Source organism: Kwoniella dejecticola, chromosome 2 (assembly GCF_000512565.2).
Source record: "Kwoniella dejecticola CBS 10117 chromosome 2, complete sequence".
Classification (NCBI taxonomy): Eukaryota; Fungi; Basidiomycota; class Tremellomycetes; order Tremellales; family Cryptococcaceae; genus Kwoniella; species Kwoniella dejecticola.
In genome coordinates this window covers 2,375,075-2,391,797 of record NC_089302.1, presented here as the reverse complement: position 1 = coordinate 2,391,797, position 16,723 = coordinate 2,375,075, and the positions used below count along the sequence as shown (strand labels likewise).

The window sequence follows — 16,723 nt, the reverse complement described above, 5'->3', positions numbered from 1 at the left end:
GCCCCGGTTGACTCAGTGATGGTGACGCACGGAGCACCGGAGCACCGTGTATTCCCACGTTGTCAAACCATCAAACCCGCTTTTAGTAGGATTTAGATAAACACGCCACCACGTCATCGTTTGTTCCCTGAAATCATACATTCAATTGAATTGAAAAAGACAACCATACATCCATACAACCATACACGCTATTCAACTTCAATTCATTCTAGTAGTAGGTAGTGAACATTCAAGCATTGAGACGAGAGATATATCCTCATAGACACGTATACCTCCCCCATCTTGATCCTCCCTCTTGACATCAACTCTACTCTGATACCGCCTGTAGCCATAGACTCAGCCACTCTTTCATAGATCCCCCAAAACAATCTCCCTTTGATACCTCCTACACCCATCTAATCTATAACCCTCATATCCTGACTCATATTCTACCTGCTATACCTCGCATAGATATCCACAATGGTATCCCTCAAACCAACTAGTATCAAGATCCCTCTCTCCAATGGCAACGGTACGAACGGTACGGCGAACCATCATTCTGAGGCAGTGAAGACTCCCAAAACTCCTCAGGATGAAGCTATAGCCTTTTTCAGCGGAGAAAGCGATGGAAAGCCGGTACAAGTCTGGGAATTGGCTTTGGAGAACGATGGTGGACCTGGAGAAGGTAAAGACGTGAGTGTTATCTTTCCCATCGTGACATGCGATGGACTGATACTGATGCCTCTGCTTCTTTCAGTACATCCGTCTCCCACCTCCGGTGCGGCCTTATGTTCTGCGATTCTCGATTCGACCTGGAACGAACGTGACTAGGAACGGTGTGCTCAAATCTGATTTTCCAATGGACGGAGGGGTGTTCCAAAGAGGTGAATGGAAGGAGAGGAGATTACCTACCGATCTGTCGAAGTGAGTAGTGAGCTCTCGATCGTTGAGCCACGCAAAACTCCGGCTTGAAACCCAACCGGATTAGCATCGTTCTCTCCTGCTTCTGCTCTTCACTATACCTATGTCTCACATATGAGGCATCTTTGTACTGACATCGTTGCCTTCCCCCTGCAGACCAATTCAGATCGACCTCCCGATATCGGCACCAGGAGCCTTCTGCTACTACATCGAATACGATGGTCCTACACCCTCTTCACCCCGAGTCACCGGCCGAAAAGGTTATTTCAACGTCGATCCCATAATCTCCCTCCCCGAGAGAGCACCGTTCTTCCCTTCATCTACCAACCCCTTGTCAAACTCTGCTGGCGGTGCGATCTTACCCAAATCCACCAACGTTTCTTTGGACGGGCTGATCATCCTTTCCGTGCTGGCTAAGTGGTTAGGCAAGTCGAATGAATGGGAAGGTATATTCGAGGAATCATCCAGGAGGGGATACAATATGCTTCACTGGGCACCGCTACAACAACGTGGATTCTCGGGATCACCGTACTCGATCAAAGATCAATTATCCTACGACCAAGCTATTCTAGTGGACAAAGCTGCGAAGGATGGAGGAAATGCCGAGATCACCCAGGTGGTCAAGCAAGCGAAGGAGAAATATGGGCTGGGAAGTATAACGGATGTAGTGCTTAATCATATGGCTTATGATAGTCCTTGGTTGGAAGAGCATCCCGAAGCTGGTGCGTGTCGCTCTCGCATGAAGAGTCACCTACAACCAACATATTTACTTCATTTTGTTTACATGTGTAAATGTGATGGACAGGAAGCTGATTCCGACCCAATTACAGGTTACTCACCTCACAACACTCCTCATCTCGCCCCAGCGGTCGAACTTGAAGATGCCATCCTTGCTCTATCGTCCAGTCTGTCTGCGTCGGGGCTCCCAAGCACATTGAATTCGGAAGATGATTTACAAAGACTGATACCGGCTATGAGAAAAGCCATCGACGAGAAGAAATTGTGGGAATACTACGTATTCGACGTCCGATCGTCCGTTTCCGAAGTTGGCTCTTCTCTCTTACAGAGTTCGCCCAGTCCTAAGAAATGGGGAGGCTCAAATCTGTCCGGAAATCAATCTGTCGGCCAATTAGCGGAAGTCATCAAGAACGAGGCGGGCATGATCGATAACTATAGAGCTTTTTCATCAAGATATTCATCAAGAGTACAGCCTGATATAGCCGCTGGTTTTGTCCAAGCCGCTTTCCCCAACGAGTCACCCGAAGGACAAGCTAAGAAATGGGGTGAGATCCTCGATGTGCTGAATGTGGATCTGTATTCGGAGTGTAATGACGATATCAGTGCCGCTATTGATGGTATTGTCGGGAGATTGAGATTCACTAGGTTGGAAGATGGAGGGCCTAAATTAGGAGCAATCACAGAGGAGTGAGCCATTCACATCGCATACTAAATCCGGCATCCAGCGCTGACAAGTGTATGATAGACGCCCATTAGTGGAGAAGTACTTCACTCGTTTACCCTCCAACTCGACTACCTCAAAACACCCTAAGGCCTCGCTGGCTTTAGCGAACAACGGCTGGATGTGGGGTGCTGATCCCCTGAAGAACTTTGCTGAATACCCGTCAAAGGCATATATAAGAAGACAAGTGATTGTTTGGGATGATTGTGTCAAATTGCGATACGGCAAGAAACCAGAAGATAACCCTTGGTTATGGTCGCACATGATCAAGTATACCGAGCTTCTCGCTGCTACTTTTGATGGGTTCAGATTGGATAACTGTCATTCCACCCCGTTGGAATTGGGTATGGCGGTCATCGATGCTGGAAGACGGATCAACCCGAATTTGTACATCATGGCCGAGCTGTTCACTGGAAGCTCGGAGATGGATCTGAAGTTTGTCAGAGAATTGGGTATCAATTCGTTAGTTCGGGAGGCTTATAATGGTCATGATGTGAAGAACTTTGCAGATCTGTGAGTGGACGCTCTACATTTTCTTTTCTTGGGCTGTAGAAACAATATCTAGGTCTGGAAACCAGTGACTTGCAATGCACTGACTTTATGACGATTTCCATGTAGACTCTGGCGATTCGGTCTCGGCAAACCAGTTGGTAAGTCAGCTTCATCGTCTCTGCTCAACTGTAAAATCAAAGCTCATATTTCGGTTTCAGGCTCGATGGACGCTGCCTGCTTATCATCAGCCGACGAACTTTCCCCTCCATTCGGGAAAGGAGCCGCTCGCCCGTGCATTGTCACTCCCTTGCAAGGTTCAGTACCCCACGCAGTCTTCTACGACTTGACACACGATAATCAATCTCCTTTCGATAAACGAACTGCCGAAGACGCTTTGTCCACTGGTGCACTCGTCACATTCTCTCGAGCAGCTTTGGGATCGAACAAGGGATTCGACGATCTATACCCCAAGTTACTCGACCTGGTCACTGATAATCGATTATACGAGATCTCCGACGCGAAGACCGAGAACGGTATCGGGAAAGTGAAGAGAGTGTTGAATCACCTACACACCCAGATGATGGAAGAGGGATACACTGAAGGACATGTCCACGAAGAAGGACAGTATATCATGATTCACCGAGTGCACCCGGTCACGCACAAGGGATATATGCTTGTGGCGCATTGCGCGTTCAAGGGATTCGAAGGTAGAGGATGGAGTGAGTAATCAATTTTTTGAACATCGTGTCGACCTTCGTGATACTCTCAGTGGGAGATACATCCCGATTCGGACGGGACGAACGGGAGTGGATCCGCGCATCGATTGATACTGATCCTTGTCATGTCATTGCAGTCAAACCGATCAAGCTCTCCCGAACGAACGTCTCGTACCTCTTCGGTGCCTCGATCTCTACCGACTTCTCTCAATGGAAATCTGATCCGAAGACACACAAAGGTATCCCATCGACACTTACTGAAGTACCCGAACCTCCGATCAGCCAGGGTCAAGATAATGATGGACACTACAGCGAGGTTTCTATCCCGGATAGATACGATCCGGGAAGCATTATGGTGTTCGAGACTTCTATGAGCGTGAGTCCATGTCACTATCATACCGTCTACACGACAGTCCGTGTAGTTCGGAGATGCAAAATGAAGGAAGGCTGGATGCTGATTGTGCATTGAGTATAGGACATCTCGCCGGACCTTGATGCGAAGATCCAGAGTGGAGCTAATGAAGCCTTCTCCGATCTGGACCTGATTGACCTCAACGTCATCCTTCACAGAGCAGATGGTGAAGAACGAGATGCGACTGGTGGAGATGGCACTTATACCATCCCCAATTACGGTACACTCGTCTATTGCGGTCTTGAAGGATGGATGCACCCTCTAAGGGAGATTATGAAGACCAATGATCTCGGTCATCCAGTCTGCGCGCATCTGAGAGAAGGTACTTGGGCCCAAGATTACGTTTTGGGACGATTGGAGAAGTGAATTATTTCTCTTCTTTCTCAAATTTGCCTTAGCATCTGTGATAGTCCCAGAAATTGTTGTCGAGACGTGAGACCAAAGTGGTACAGAGATTGACGAGTCGCACTTGATTTTCTAGGTATTTCGCCGACTTACCGAACCTCGCAAAACCGCACAGATGGCTAAAAGAACGATTCGACCTGATCAAAACTACCTGCCCTGCATTCATGCGACCGAAATATTTCGCCCTGATAATTTACACTGCGTACAAAGCGGCTCGAAAAGCAGTAGTTGAACAATGTTCAGAATTCATCTCTGAGGGTCATTCTTTCACGCACGACCTTGCGCTATGCTCGGTCCAGATGTATGGATTGGTAAAATCGGCGTCGATCAATCCGTCTAAACCTGTGCCATCGCTCGCGGCGGGTTTGCCGCATTTCGCAGCTGGTTGGGCTAGGTGTTGGGGACGAGATGTTGTGAGTTGTCTCGCTTACCGAGATCGTCCCTTCTTTGTCTGGGTATGAGTATCTCAGGAGGTTCGAGAAGCTAGGGAGAGTTCTCGAGGGGCTTCGTGATGCCAGGAGACAGAAGGGGAATGAGTGTTGAGAGATCAGAGAAAGTTGCTGACGATGTCGCGCTACCCAGTTCATCTCCCTCAGAGGATTGTTCCTTACCACCGGAAACTTTACTGGAGCGAGGGATCACATCTTGTCGTTTGGAAGTACACTCAAACATGGTCTAATCCCTAATTTACTTGATTCGACGAAAACACCACGATACAATTGTCGAGATGGCCCATGTAAGTGTCTTTTCTGATTACAAGACGTCTCCTCTCCATTGAGAAATTCTTCAAGCTTGACTTCTCCTGAGTGGGCACACGTTGATGCTGATGTGATACGCTGGACAGGGTGGTTTTGTCAAAATATCCAAGATTACACCAAGATGTGTCCTAACGGCCTGGCTTTATTGAATGATAAAGTGAAAAGAAGATTCCCTGCGGATGATACTTGGGTAGAATGGGATTCACCCAGAGCATTCGCATATGAGAGTACAGTGGCGGAACTTGTGCAGGAAATCTTGCAGAGACATGCTCAAGGGATCGAATTTAGGGAATACAATGTATGTGTGCCCTTCCCCTTTTCTCTTTGGCATCGTGAATGGATTGAACATGTTAATGATAATGTAATGACTTTGATCTTGCTTTTTGTGCAGGCTGGACCCAACTTGGACATGGATATGAGAGATGAAGGATTCAACCAGAAGATCTGGGTCGATTGGGAGACTGGGATCATCTTTGGTGGGAATAGGTACAACTGCGGGTGGGTCGATGCATTCACCACACCAGTCAATACAAATACAGGGAGGAATACGCTGATCAGATCAATCCACTTGTAGTACCTGGATGGACAAGATGGGTTCATCCGATAAAGCCGGTAACAAGGGATTACCTGCCACCCCTCGAGATGGAGCTCCAGTGGAAATCACTGGTTTGCTCAAGAGTACTTTGACCTGGGTTGACGGGTTGGCTAAAGAGGGTAAATGGCCGTACAAGGGTGTCAAGGCTACGAGTGAGTACTTTTTGTATTATATCGCTTCAGGGCGTGTCGTGTTGCCATCACTCTTCACTCCAATCAAACGAATCAAAAAGGTCAAACGATGTGGAAAAGCTGATATTTGCCACGAAACGATGTTCTAGTCAAAGGAGAAACTCGTACGGTCACTTATAAAGAATGGGCCGACCTGATCCAAGCTTCCTTTGAGAAATGTTACTATATCCCGTCGGATCCTGCCGAAGATGTGAACCACGATATTAACCCCGGTATGGTCAATCGACGAGGTATCTACAAGGATGTCTACGGAACGCCCAAAGAGCGGGAATGGTCAGATTATCAGGTGGGTTTTCGGCTTCACTGCTTTGCTCTGCTTTGCTTTTACGGGTTATCTTCAACGCCAACGCAGCAGGAATTGGTGTGAGTTCTGTAAGCTGACCAAATGTTGATTATCGTCATGGTTCAATGACAGCTTCGATGCAATTACACGTTACCGATGATCGTTGCCCCCGAACTCTTCACCCCCGAACGAGCGATCGGCGCACTTCAAATTGCCGATGCTGTCCTTAGAGGTCCATTGGGATTCAAAACCCTCGACCCGTCGGATAGTCAGTACAGAGGCGATTATGATAACTCGAACGATGGGCATGATCAAGCGATTGCGAAAGGATGGAATGTGAGTGTGGCTCTGCCTTTGCTCTGCCTTAGCCTTCCATTGGTGTCTTAACCTTCGTGGGGAAAGCAGAATCAGCTGACACTGATACATTGATGCATCTTTAGTATCACCAAGGACCTGAATGGGGTTTCCCATCTGGATGGTTCTTGATGGCTTACCTCAAATTCGACCGAATAGCAGGCGAAGGCAAAAAGGTGAGTCTGGCTTGAACTTCACGCTAACCAGGATCCCTTCTCTTTTTCCGGGGCAGAAAAATCTTCTCCCAGAAAAGAGAAATCTCTCCTGGGTGATATGATCGGCCGTCACTAATAACAGCTATTTGTTCTGCAGGATGCCACCCGAACAATGCATTATATCTCGAATATCCTCCAAAACCAAGCTCAGCATATCGATAGAGATCCTTGGAGAGGATTACCCGAATTAACCAACAGTAGTGAGTCTCATCGTCTTTGTTGTTGCTCAACCGGCCGAGGCCGAATTTGCCGAGATCCTTGCCCTGGTCTAGTTTAGTGCGATCTTGTTATCCCCTGAAGTCGTTTATCTCTCGTTTAACTCGCGGAGGGTTTCTCGCTTTATCCATTAAACCTCTGCCTTCGGATATTGGGCTTTTCCAATTTTGGAAAATTGAGAGCTGACTCGATTCGAATCGATGTGACTTGTGTAGACGGGGCATTCTGTTACGACTCGTGTAATACTCAAGCTTGGAGCGCTAGTACGATCTTGGATGTCTTGGAGGAGATGCACAAGATCGGAAAGCAGAAGTAGGTGTAGGTATTGAAGTAGATGTGTGCTGGCTCTCGTAGAAAGGTCTCTCTGTTTGTTTCACCTCATATGTTCGTTCATGAATATTGTTAGATATGCTTCATGCCATCTGTTTGCACAAATTGGCATCGATGCGGAGTCTGCAATTTCGTCTGATCTTCTGGATACGCTTTGCACGAAGATCGACTTGATCCACGGACTTGTGGATAGTTTGTCTCATCATTCATATTCACACTGATGTCTAAGTGATGTACCGCACGAATCAACCCATCTTGAACACCAGAAGGTACATTCACAGATTAAATTCTATCCTAATCCCAATGCAATTACCCGCTCTTGTTGGGTAATACCCTCTTCCAAAGGGGCACCTTCCCCTCTTTAGCCTGCAGCTTATACCTGACCTCCTCTTCCAATTCACTCTCATCCAACTCTCCAGAAGCGTACCAAACGATAGTAGCCACGCCTAACAATACCGTAATTATACAACCCGCCAGAGCACCTATGGCTTTCTTGGTCCACCCCATTTGGAGGGGGAAAGGACCGTATGGCTGACCCTTGAAATCTGTCGTTGAGAATTTGCCGACGATATTCCCGCTGGTAGGTGTATCCCAGAACTTGCAGTGATCGTACACTTGTTGAGGGACTGCGTTGGTCGTTTGATTAGTGGCTTGGAAAGCGTCGACGGCCTCTATGAAGATGGCTGCGAGACCGGAAGATAAGTGCCAGTCGATCTGATTAAGCGAATGGAATGATGAATTAGCGATTTGAATACCATAATTGTCATTGTCAATGTCAAGTCAAGTGAAATAAGTGATCGATAGATGATACCGTGGGATATGGTAAAAGGGGGTAAGTAGTATGACTATCGAGGTAAGGGGGAAACTATAGTAGAGCAAGAAGCAAAACACTACCCACATGACAGTGGAACATCCATGCACCGGGGTTATCGGCTCTGAACCTCAAAGTGACACTTCCCGTAGGAGGGATCACGATGGTATCTCTCCTAGCGGGGTTTGTCTGGGTCTCGTCGATTAAGGGATTGATCGTTCGGTCGTCGGATGTCACGTCGAATGATTTATGAACGATTTGGAATTCGTGGCTAGGTAAGGCAACCCAGAGAAGTTAGCTTTAAAATCTTATCAGGCCTAATTCATGGGCCGAGCTAAGACAGAACCTGTAATTACCCGTGGAAATGGAACGGATGGAATCCCGCGTCCCAATTGAAGACGGTCAATTCGACGATGTCGTGATGATTATACACGAACGCGTTGGTCTGTGCACCGAAGACGGCAGTGTTGTAGGCGTCTTGACCCATAGAAGCGGCTGTGAACATTGAGGGTACCATTGGCATTTGATAAGTGATGTTGTTGACTGTTTCCAGGCACATCATTCAGCTTCGTTGTATTTCCCAAGTACCTAATTTGCTCAAGAGCACTCACAAGACGCTCGGTTGGTACCGTCATCGTAAGTCTGCATTACCACGGGAATGGAAAACTTAGCACAACCCTTGTTGACGAAAGGTAAAAGAAGCAGAAAACCCACATCGAAAAAAGCATTCAACTCGAAATGCACATTAGGCTGCAAAAGCTCATTCTTCAACACAGGGTGCAATTCAGTATCGTTAAAAGTTGGGATATCGTCGATACCAGTTTCAACAGCGACTGCTTTTGGTGCGCTCGAATCGTATGTGATCTGAATTGTGTTGTTGAGTTGGAGATCGTCAGGGACGGCATCGTACATATCGGTATCTTGCATGATCATCATAGCGTAATTTGTGCCCGTAGTATTGAGCGCTTCGACGATGATTGAGTATCGCTGAGCGACGGAGACGGTGAGGACGTCGATGGGGTATGGCTCGTGCTCTATACCGTCCATCTCGATTATTTTCATTTGGTGTTGGTCCATCTTGATCCAGAACACTATTGAGCCCCAACGATTTATCAGCCTTTTCCTGGATGTATCTTGATTGATAATAGACAATAAGGATAACTGAAAGAGACTTACTGCCAAGGGTACCCATGTTGACTATGTGTATCTTGTATGTCTTCCCTGCCTCGAAGGCGATCTCGGCATCGTCGCTTACTCCGACACCCTTCATCAAGTCTTCGTTGGAGTGGATGTACGATCCGTTCTTCGCCACGTAGCACACAGCGGATTCTGGTTATTTCCAATCTCCATCAGCCTCTTGCGCGAGCTTGTCATTCGTTATCAGAACGGAAGAGCTTACTTGGTACAGGTTCGGCTCCCGTGGGGTTGGTCCAAGTCATGAACTCGTTGGCGATCAGATCGGGGTATTCATCATGATACCAATCTGAGACGACTAGGGTGTACTCTTCGTCCCATGTTACGTTGTCTGATCGGCCAGTGTGATTCTGAGGTGAGATGACGAAGGCTGATTATCATTTCAACCCTCAATCAGCTTCGCCCCTAAGCTGTGTACGATCGTGTAGCTGATGGTGAGACAGAAAGAGAGGAAAATACTCACGAGCACGTAAACCATCGGTATTTTGTCCTTCATGATGTCCGTGGATCCAGTAAGTACCAGTCTGCAAAGTGGTATCTATCAAATAGTCCATTGTGTATCCGTTGGGAATGGGACATTGGTTGGTCCCCACCGCTCCATCTGCCCAATTTGACCCGTTGAAGAACATCCCGTGGGTATGTAAAGCCGTGCCGACTTTGTCGTCCCCCAGACCATTCGTAGCGTGGACGATGACCACATCCCCTTGAGTAGCAGTGAGCATGGGTGGACTGTATGACAAGATATCTTAGCGTTTATCTTCCTGCTATGTCAATAGGAAGAAGCGGACTTACGGCCATGAGTTGTTCACACCGATAACCCTTCTTTCTTGCAGCTATAGCGGTTCTCGTGAGCGATGAGTGATTACTATTTAGTAGGGAGTCATGAGTATGACTCACTCCATCAGGATTAGCCTGAGCATAAGTGATGTTCCACCAATGTTCTATGGTCGCTGCTTTTGCTGCCCCGGCAACTAGCGTTGCTGCTGACAACAGACTGGTCAAGCGAGGCATGTCGAGGTTGGTCCACTCTTGATGGGTAGGTACAGGTCACTCGACAAAATTGATCACGTTCAAGGAGAGACAGTAGCTGAGTAGGTTGCAATCAAGTAGATAACAAGAAATTATGATAAATGAAGAAGACGCCTTTCTTGGCTGAGAACAAAAATAAATGGCTCAGTCCGTTAATCGTCTTTTACGTCCACATCTGATGGACTCCTTCCTCCCTTGCCTGAAAACTCAAGATCGTTTACATCAATTTCGCTCCACCTTTCGAAGCGATAAAAAGTCCTTTGAAGCTAATGAGACTTGACGGGAAATCACCGGCCGAAGAAGTGGGAACAGAACGTAGAACCCGTTCCTCGTCCAGATGGTCAGATGTATGTCGACGAGAGGTAAAACTCTATTTGACTTGAGGAGGCGTTCCATGGCCCACTGCTGCTCTGAAAGATGTAATCAGATACGATCTCTTCCTCTGTCCTTGTTCAGGGTCCTTTTGCTGCTAGAAAATTTCGGTGGACTAACGGCAATTGCTATTGGGTCGTTATCTGATAGAGCGAGTCAGTCAAAAATCAGGAACCTGGACTAGTCGTGTTCTTCCGCATCGACAGAAAGAGTGAGATCTGTAATAGAATCAATTTGAATCCGCAGTCGGGTCCAACGAGCCGAAAATAGATCTGAGTTACTTCCTTCCCTCCGACCCTTTCTAGCTTGAGCCTTGCACTCGACTATCCGATTATTCGCTTCCCTTTCAAAGTGGTATCGGCCGTAGTTATCAGATTAGCATTGTCCCTGAAATGAAATCCCTTGATCATCTGACACCACCCGATTTGCCTCCGGGTCGTCAGTTCCTCTTACGCCAGTTTACTTTTTCCTCTTATCTGATTACAGGTATTGTCCTTGCCCGCTCCCCGTTGACTTGGTGTCGTAAGCAACGGATCAGGATAACCTCGTCGGCCGGTCAAATGGGACTTAAATGGCGGGATCCAGATGGTCAAAGCATGAAGAGGTTCCTTGAGAAAAGAGAGTAACGGCATCGGACCAAGAAAAAGGGGATGTTCGAAAATAGCTCTGGACAAGAGGAATAAACGAGGTAAACGAGTTTTTTCTCTCGCTCATCAGGCACGTTCGCTCAACTCCCTTTTACGCCATGTTCAGGTTATGATATTATCAGATCTCATCATTTCAATTACTCGTACAGACCATTTACTCGTTAGCTCCAGCTCGTGTCCGGACGAAGGTTTAGCGTATCTGATATCGGGTCCGACGGCGCGATAAATGAAACTTTGTAGGGAAAAGTCGGATATGCGACCTCTCAAATCAGATAACGGTCGAAGAACTGGTTATGTTGCTGAGAGGAGGGTAAATTTTGCGCCAGCATGAAAAACAGGAAGACATATGTCCGTCAAAGTGAGGCATTTATTTTGTTACTTACGTCTACTCGTATCTGATAAAACGATATCTCCTTGATATTTGATCCTTACCATACTACAGTTCATTCCTCACTTCAAACTGAAGATTGACTCAGCTTGATCATACTGTGGAAGAGGTCTATCATAGCATCCTTTATCCAAGATGGGTCACCAATACTTCAATGTGCCGATCTTCTTCATCGTCTTCCGTGAGTCATCACTATGTACAGCTCACCGCACGACGTCATTTCGCTCTCGCTCACACGTATGCTATATCGCAGGAGAGACGATCGAAGCTGCCATCATCGTATCGGTACTGCTGTCCTTCGTGGAGCAATTGATGTTGACGGGAAAGCTATCATCAAGCATTCCCTCAATTGACGATGTCAATGCCGGTCCAGATGATATCACAAACAGACGAAGAAACTTGATCAAGCGAATGAGAATCCAAATTTGGGCTGGTACAGCGACGGGTTTCTTGTTGGCTTTGGCTATCGGTGCTGCTTTTATCGCTGTCGTGAGTCCCGCCTGCCATGGAAATCCCGTCCACCCAGCCCCTCCATACGATTATCTAGCTGATCATTAACGTGATATAGTTCTACACCAAATTGAACGATCTATGGGCCAAGACCGAACAGATCTGGGAAGGCATCTTCTCCATCATTGCCGCCATCATCATCTACATTATGGGTATCGCCTTCCTCAAGATGGACAAATCAAGGATCAAGTGGAGACTGAAGCTTGCGGCTGCTTTCGATAAGTCCCAAGCGAAGATGCAAGCTTCCGCCGAGGAGACCGAGAAGGACAAGAGAGAGGCTAGGAGTGGGAAATGGGCTTTGTTCATCTTGCCTTTCATCACTGTATTAAGAGAAGGCTTGGAGGCTGTCGTCTTTGTCGGAGGTGTGAGTCCTATCGTTTCGTTCTTCAAACAATAAGGTTCCTGTTACTGATACAGCTCGATGATAGGTCTCCCTCAATGTGGAAGCTGTTTCGATTCCGATCGCTGTGATTGTCGGCATCATCGCCGGTCTCGTTGTCGGTACGTTTCACTCTGAGCTTTTGCACCCTCGCTCGTGGGAATCGAAACTGATTCTGCGGTCTATACAGGCTACGCGATCTACCGAACCGGATCTACCGCTACCCTCCATTGGTTCCTTGTCGGCTCTACCTCTTTCCTCTTCTTGATCGGTGCCGGCCTTTTCTCCAAAGGTATCGGATATTTCCAATATTACCGATTCGCCCAAGGTGTAGGCGGCGATGTTGCTGAGACCGGTGATGGACCTGGAAGTTTCCAAGTCGCTGGAAACGTCTGGCATCTCACCTATGGAAACCCTGAAACTGGCTCGCCCACGACTAATGGGGGTTGGCAAATCTTCAACGCTATCTTCGGCTGGAGTAAGTCTGATCATCTCAAGCTCGACTTCACCACTCAGTCAGCCCAATGTGTGTGATGTCGTGTGCTGATGTAGGAGTGAATAGACAACACGGCTACGATTGGTTCTATCCTTGGATACGTCTTCTACTGGATCGTCATCATGGTGACCCTTATCTACCTCAGATGGAAAGAAGGTCGAACTACCTTCAAGTACCCTACGAAGGAGAACGGTAAACTCACTTGGGCTGCCAAGGAGTCTGCCGCTGCCAGACGAAGAATCGCTGGAAAGGGTCTTGAAAGACGAGTTTCTGATAACTCTGGCTCGGATGACAAGCACGCTAAGACCGAACCTGAGACTCCCGGTCTTAACGGTGTTCCCCACTTGAACGAGACCCACTAGATTGAAAAAGACCATGCTGCCCTGACCGATAAGACTGGCCACATTCGGCGCTGGACCGGAAGACCGGCCAACCATCTAGATCCACTTGTCGATACAAGGCTATACAGAAGCATGCATATCTACGGGGGTGGCGAGCTTTGACGCTGATCGACCAGTCTTGTCTGCGATTTCCCCCTCATCTTCTCATCGAAGATACCCCGGCTCCACGCCGCAGAGGCAAATGACGTTCGTGCATCATTGTCAGAACGACGCGGTGAGAAAGGATCCCTTAGGTCTGGCAGGTACAGAGCCAGACTAAGCCGGCATGCTGCGACTCATCGAGCGCCATTCATCACAGATCTGGATTGCTCCATGTCATACAGGAAGGCCGGGTGGAGACGATGCAGAAAGGTTTGAACACGTATGTCTGAACTGACCGGCGATTCTAGACTGTGGATGCTCGCAGAAGCGAACAGGCCTTTCTCAAGATGCACTTGATATGCGAAGTGGAGCGAGGAGGATGATCAAAGGTGCGAGCTGGACATTGGCAATGCATGTACGTCACTGACTAAGCCGAGGCTAAGCGTCGTGCTTCTGAGTATACTGCTCGACATAGCACTAAAGCTATATAAGCCTATGTATCCCGCTTTCACGCTTTACACAGCACTTATGTGCCCCAACACATCGCGCCGTTCTACCATTCATCCATCAACTCACTTCAGTAGCGATGTCTTACAGATCTGACTTCTTCAGGGAAAGTTTTGGGGCCTTTTTGGCCACTCGCCCCGGCCAAAGCGCGATGGACAGATTTTCAGTTCCCAAACCAAAGCCCGAGAACCTCTCCGAGATCAATTATTGTTACCAGAAGTTTTACGAGAGGTCCGTAGGATCATTCGGTGAGGAACAGAGAGCAGCGGTTCCCTCTTCAATCGGTGATATCGAAGAAGGTAAAGTATCAGAAGCCTTGAGATCAGCTGTCGATAGGTATCTCGACGCCAACAACCCCCAATTGAACTCGAATAATCCCGATCCGAACGACCCACTCAAGAGAGTTCGAGCTGCTTTGGCCCGCAGCATCTTGAGTGAATGGGCAGAAGAATCAGCTGAGATCATAAGGAACTCGGAAGCCTCCCAGGGTACTGCTCCTCAGAACACCGACAATAACGGCACCACCAGCGGGTAGATGTTGCGTACAGCCAAAAACCTTTTGGAGGTTCCGCTATTGCTACAGTGACACAGGGGTGTAAGATCCGTTGATACGTACAAGTAGCGCATGAGTTTATGCTGGAGTATGCGACCATGCCCAAAACTTCTCAGCTTACAGCAGCTCTCCTTTATCATCTTGCTCTTGTTGTAGCGATCCTTTGACCCGATGCGATGACAACAGAGACTCATACACGCCTTCCCCGCTGGTAATGGTCTTGATATTTGTCAGTCAAAGGTCGAAGTTGAGACGAAACTCACAGCACCCAGCGCAGCCCAAAAAGGACGCTAACCTGTTGCCACTTCTGATCCTTAGGGCCTCAAACTATTTAAGCTGACTAGTATATCTAGGATAAAATTACCATATCAGCCCAGATTCAACTACACAAGAATGATACATCCTTCGGTGCTCTCTCTGCTTTACAACCTCAGCAAAGCAAACGATACAGCTTGACAAGGGCTCGACATGTCCAAAACATCACTCGCCGGCGACATCACTCCATTCTCGATAATGACCTCAATCAATCTGAATACAGCTACGCATGGTCTCAACTCTATGTTCGAGCGTCTCAGCTCCTTTCTAACGACGGATATACCTCGACAAACAGAACATGGGTTGACCGCTGGTATAGGAGCGATCTGACTGAGGCTTTCGAAAATCAGGTCAAGGAGCTCTCCGGGAGGATGGATACTCTCACGAAGACGATCTCGGCGTCAATCGGGAAAGAGCAGTTTTGTAGCAACTCCTCCGTTCAATAATCCTTCTCGAGTGTGGCGTTGTCATCAGATAGCTCATGAGGGAAGTCTTACATATCTTATGCATCTTTCCCTTGCCCACAATAGATACAAATCTCTCCACCTACTATACATAGAATTTTCAGGTGTATAAGATATCGCTACAACTCAAGACCTCTGTCCATCACTGTGTTTTATAATGCTTGAAAATACATGGCAGCCGTGTTGGCGTCAGTACGGATGCTTTTGCTCCACATTCTTGTTGCGCATGTGGAAAGACATCTTTTCTTCCATCGATTGTTGCAATCCGAGATCGCCTGACAACGTCTTCAGCCAGTCGAGGTGTTCGTGCTGACTCATCACCCGGTCCCAGTTTATTGCTAAACGAGGCGCGTCATTCGTTGAGACTGTGTGTCTGACTTCAAGATGTGCCGTGGGTTGAGTCTTAGGAATGAACTATTTGACGAAATTTGCGCTATCCCGCCTCTGATTGGCACGGACTATAGCTCTTGTCATCGAATAATATCGACCAGAGCCACCGACGGGTTATCTCCTGCGTAGCCAGTTTCGACTGCATAGTGATGCCACGGGTCCATGATGGCTTGTTCCGGGGTGAAGATGATGTTGATCGGACAGGTCAGATCCCTGATATTGAGAGGAAGCTCGGGGCCTACAATACTGGAAAGGGTCAATGACGACAGCGGCCACCTCTTGCAAATTGGCATGACCAAGCCAAGAGATTTCTCTATGGAGAGCGAAACCTTCTTCCTTTCGTGTCTGCTTTGAACATCGCTCCGGGGGTAAAATTGGTGATGCTGAGACCGAACGAAGTGTTTGGGGCGTTGTGACGATTGAAAGTCATGTATCTGTACGGGAAAGGTATCGCATCCAAATAGGTAGCCTTGGAGCATCGGACGAGAGATGTTAGATGGGTATTGGAGCTTTTGCTAAGGTGTTGATAGATGTTGTGGCGTATCTCTGGCGGCAAGGGCAAAGTATCGCGGCCTGAGCCTGGACTTTGGATGACGATCATTCTGTCAGAGTGATCGCCTCTGATGAGGTGATGAGCAGCAGAATCACAGAGTTTAGCGTTCAAGGTATTACAGTATATTAAGGGACCCCCGATTCGCGACCTCAACAAGATCCGCCTCGAGTTGACTCAGAAAGTTGTGAAGTAGGGGAATTGGACAAGGCTTTGGTGGAAAGTGCGATCGTCCAGAATCATTGAGACTGTCCCGCACTGACCGCTCACCAATCCATCGGGTACAGCACAATAGAAAGATCCAGCTTGG

At 47.8% G+C, this 16,723-nt stretch overlaps 4 protein-coding genes across 4 annotated transcripts; 3 read left to right on the top strand and 1 right to left on the bottom strand.

Annotated features, from left to right (window-relative positions):
• Nucleotides 1-459: 459 nt before the first annotated feature.
• Nucleotides 460-7,312, top strand: I303_102313 (glycogen debranching enzyme; the record flags this gene model as incomplete). Its single annotated transcript, XM_018404905.1, has 19 exons — nt 460-672; nt 737-903; nt 1,057-1,622; nt 1,731-2,325; nt 2,384-2,872; nt 2,978-3,009; nt 3,070-3,570; nt 3,705-3,943; nt 4,043-4,341; nt 4,461-4,797; nt 4,967-5,120; nt 5,229-5,440; nt 5,534-5,640; nt 5,717-5,889; nt 6,018-6,214; nt 6,344-6,547; nt 6,652-6,741; nt 6,878-6,980; nt 7,212-7,312. The coding sequence occupies 19 exons, from the start codon at nt 460-462 to the stop codon at nt 7,310-7,312; spliced, it is 4,779 nt and encodes a 1,592-aa protein (XP_018265186.1).
• A 323-nt stretch (nt 7,313-7,635) lies between these two features.
• On the bottom strand, nt 7,636-10,342 carry I303_102312 (uncharacterized protein; the record flags this gene model as incomplete). The annotated part of the gene is made up of 10 exons (XM_018404906.1): nt 7,636-8,040; nt 8,225-8,408; nt 8,494-8,680; nt 8,749-8,779; nt 8,852-9,228; nt 9,314-9,466; nt 9,537-9,701; nt 9,795-10,060; nt 10,124-10,164; nt 10,229-10,342. The coding sequence occupies 10 exons, from the start codon at nt 10,340-10,342 to the stop codon at nt 7,636-7,638; spliced, it is 1,923 nt and encodes a 640-aa protein (XP_018265187.1).
• Nucleotides 10,343-11,902: 1,560 nt separating this feature from the next.
• Nucleotides 11,903-13,514, top strand: I303_102311 (uncharacterized protein; the record flags this gene model as incomplete). The annotated part of the gene is made up of 6 exons (XM_018404907.1): nt 11,903-11,948; nt 12,021-12,256; nt 12,336-12,641; nt 12,706-12,778; nt 12,847-13,134; nt 13,219-13,514. 6 exons carry the CDS (start codon nt 11,903-11,905, stop codon nt 13,512-13,514), a joined length of 1,245 nt encoding a protein of 414 aa, XP_018265188.1.
• A 706-nt stretch (nt 13,515-14,220) lies between these two features.
• On the top strand, nt 14,221-14,676 carry I303_102310 (uncharacterized protein; the record flags this gene model as incomplete). The annotated part of the gene is made up of 1 exon (XM_018404908.1): nt 14,221-14,676. One exon carries the CDS (start codon nt 14,221-14,223, stop codon nt 14,674-14,676), a length of 456 nt encoding a protein of 151 aa, XP_018265189.1.
• Nucleotides 14,677-16,723: the final 2,047 nt, after the last annotated feature.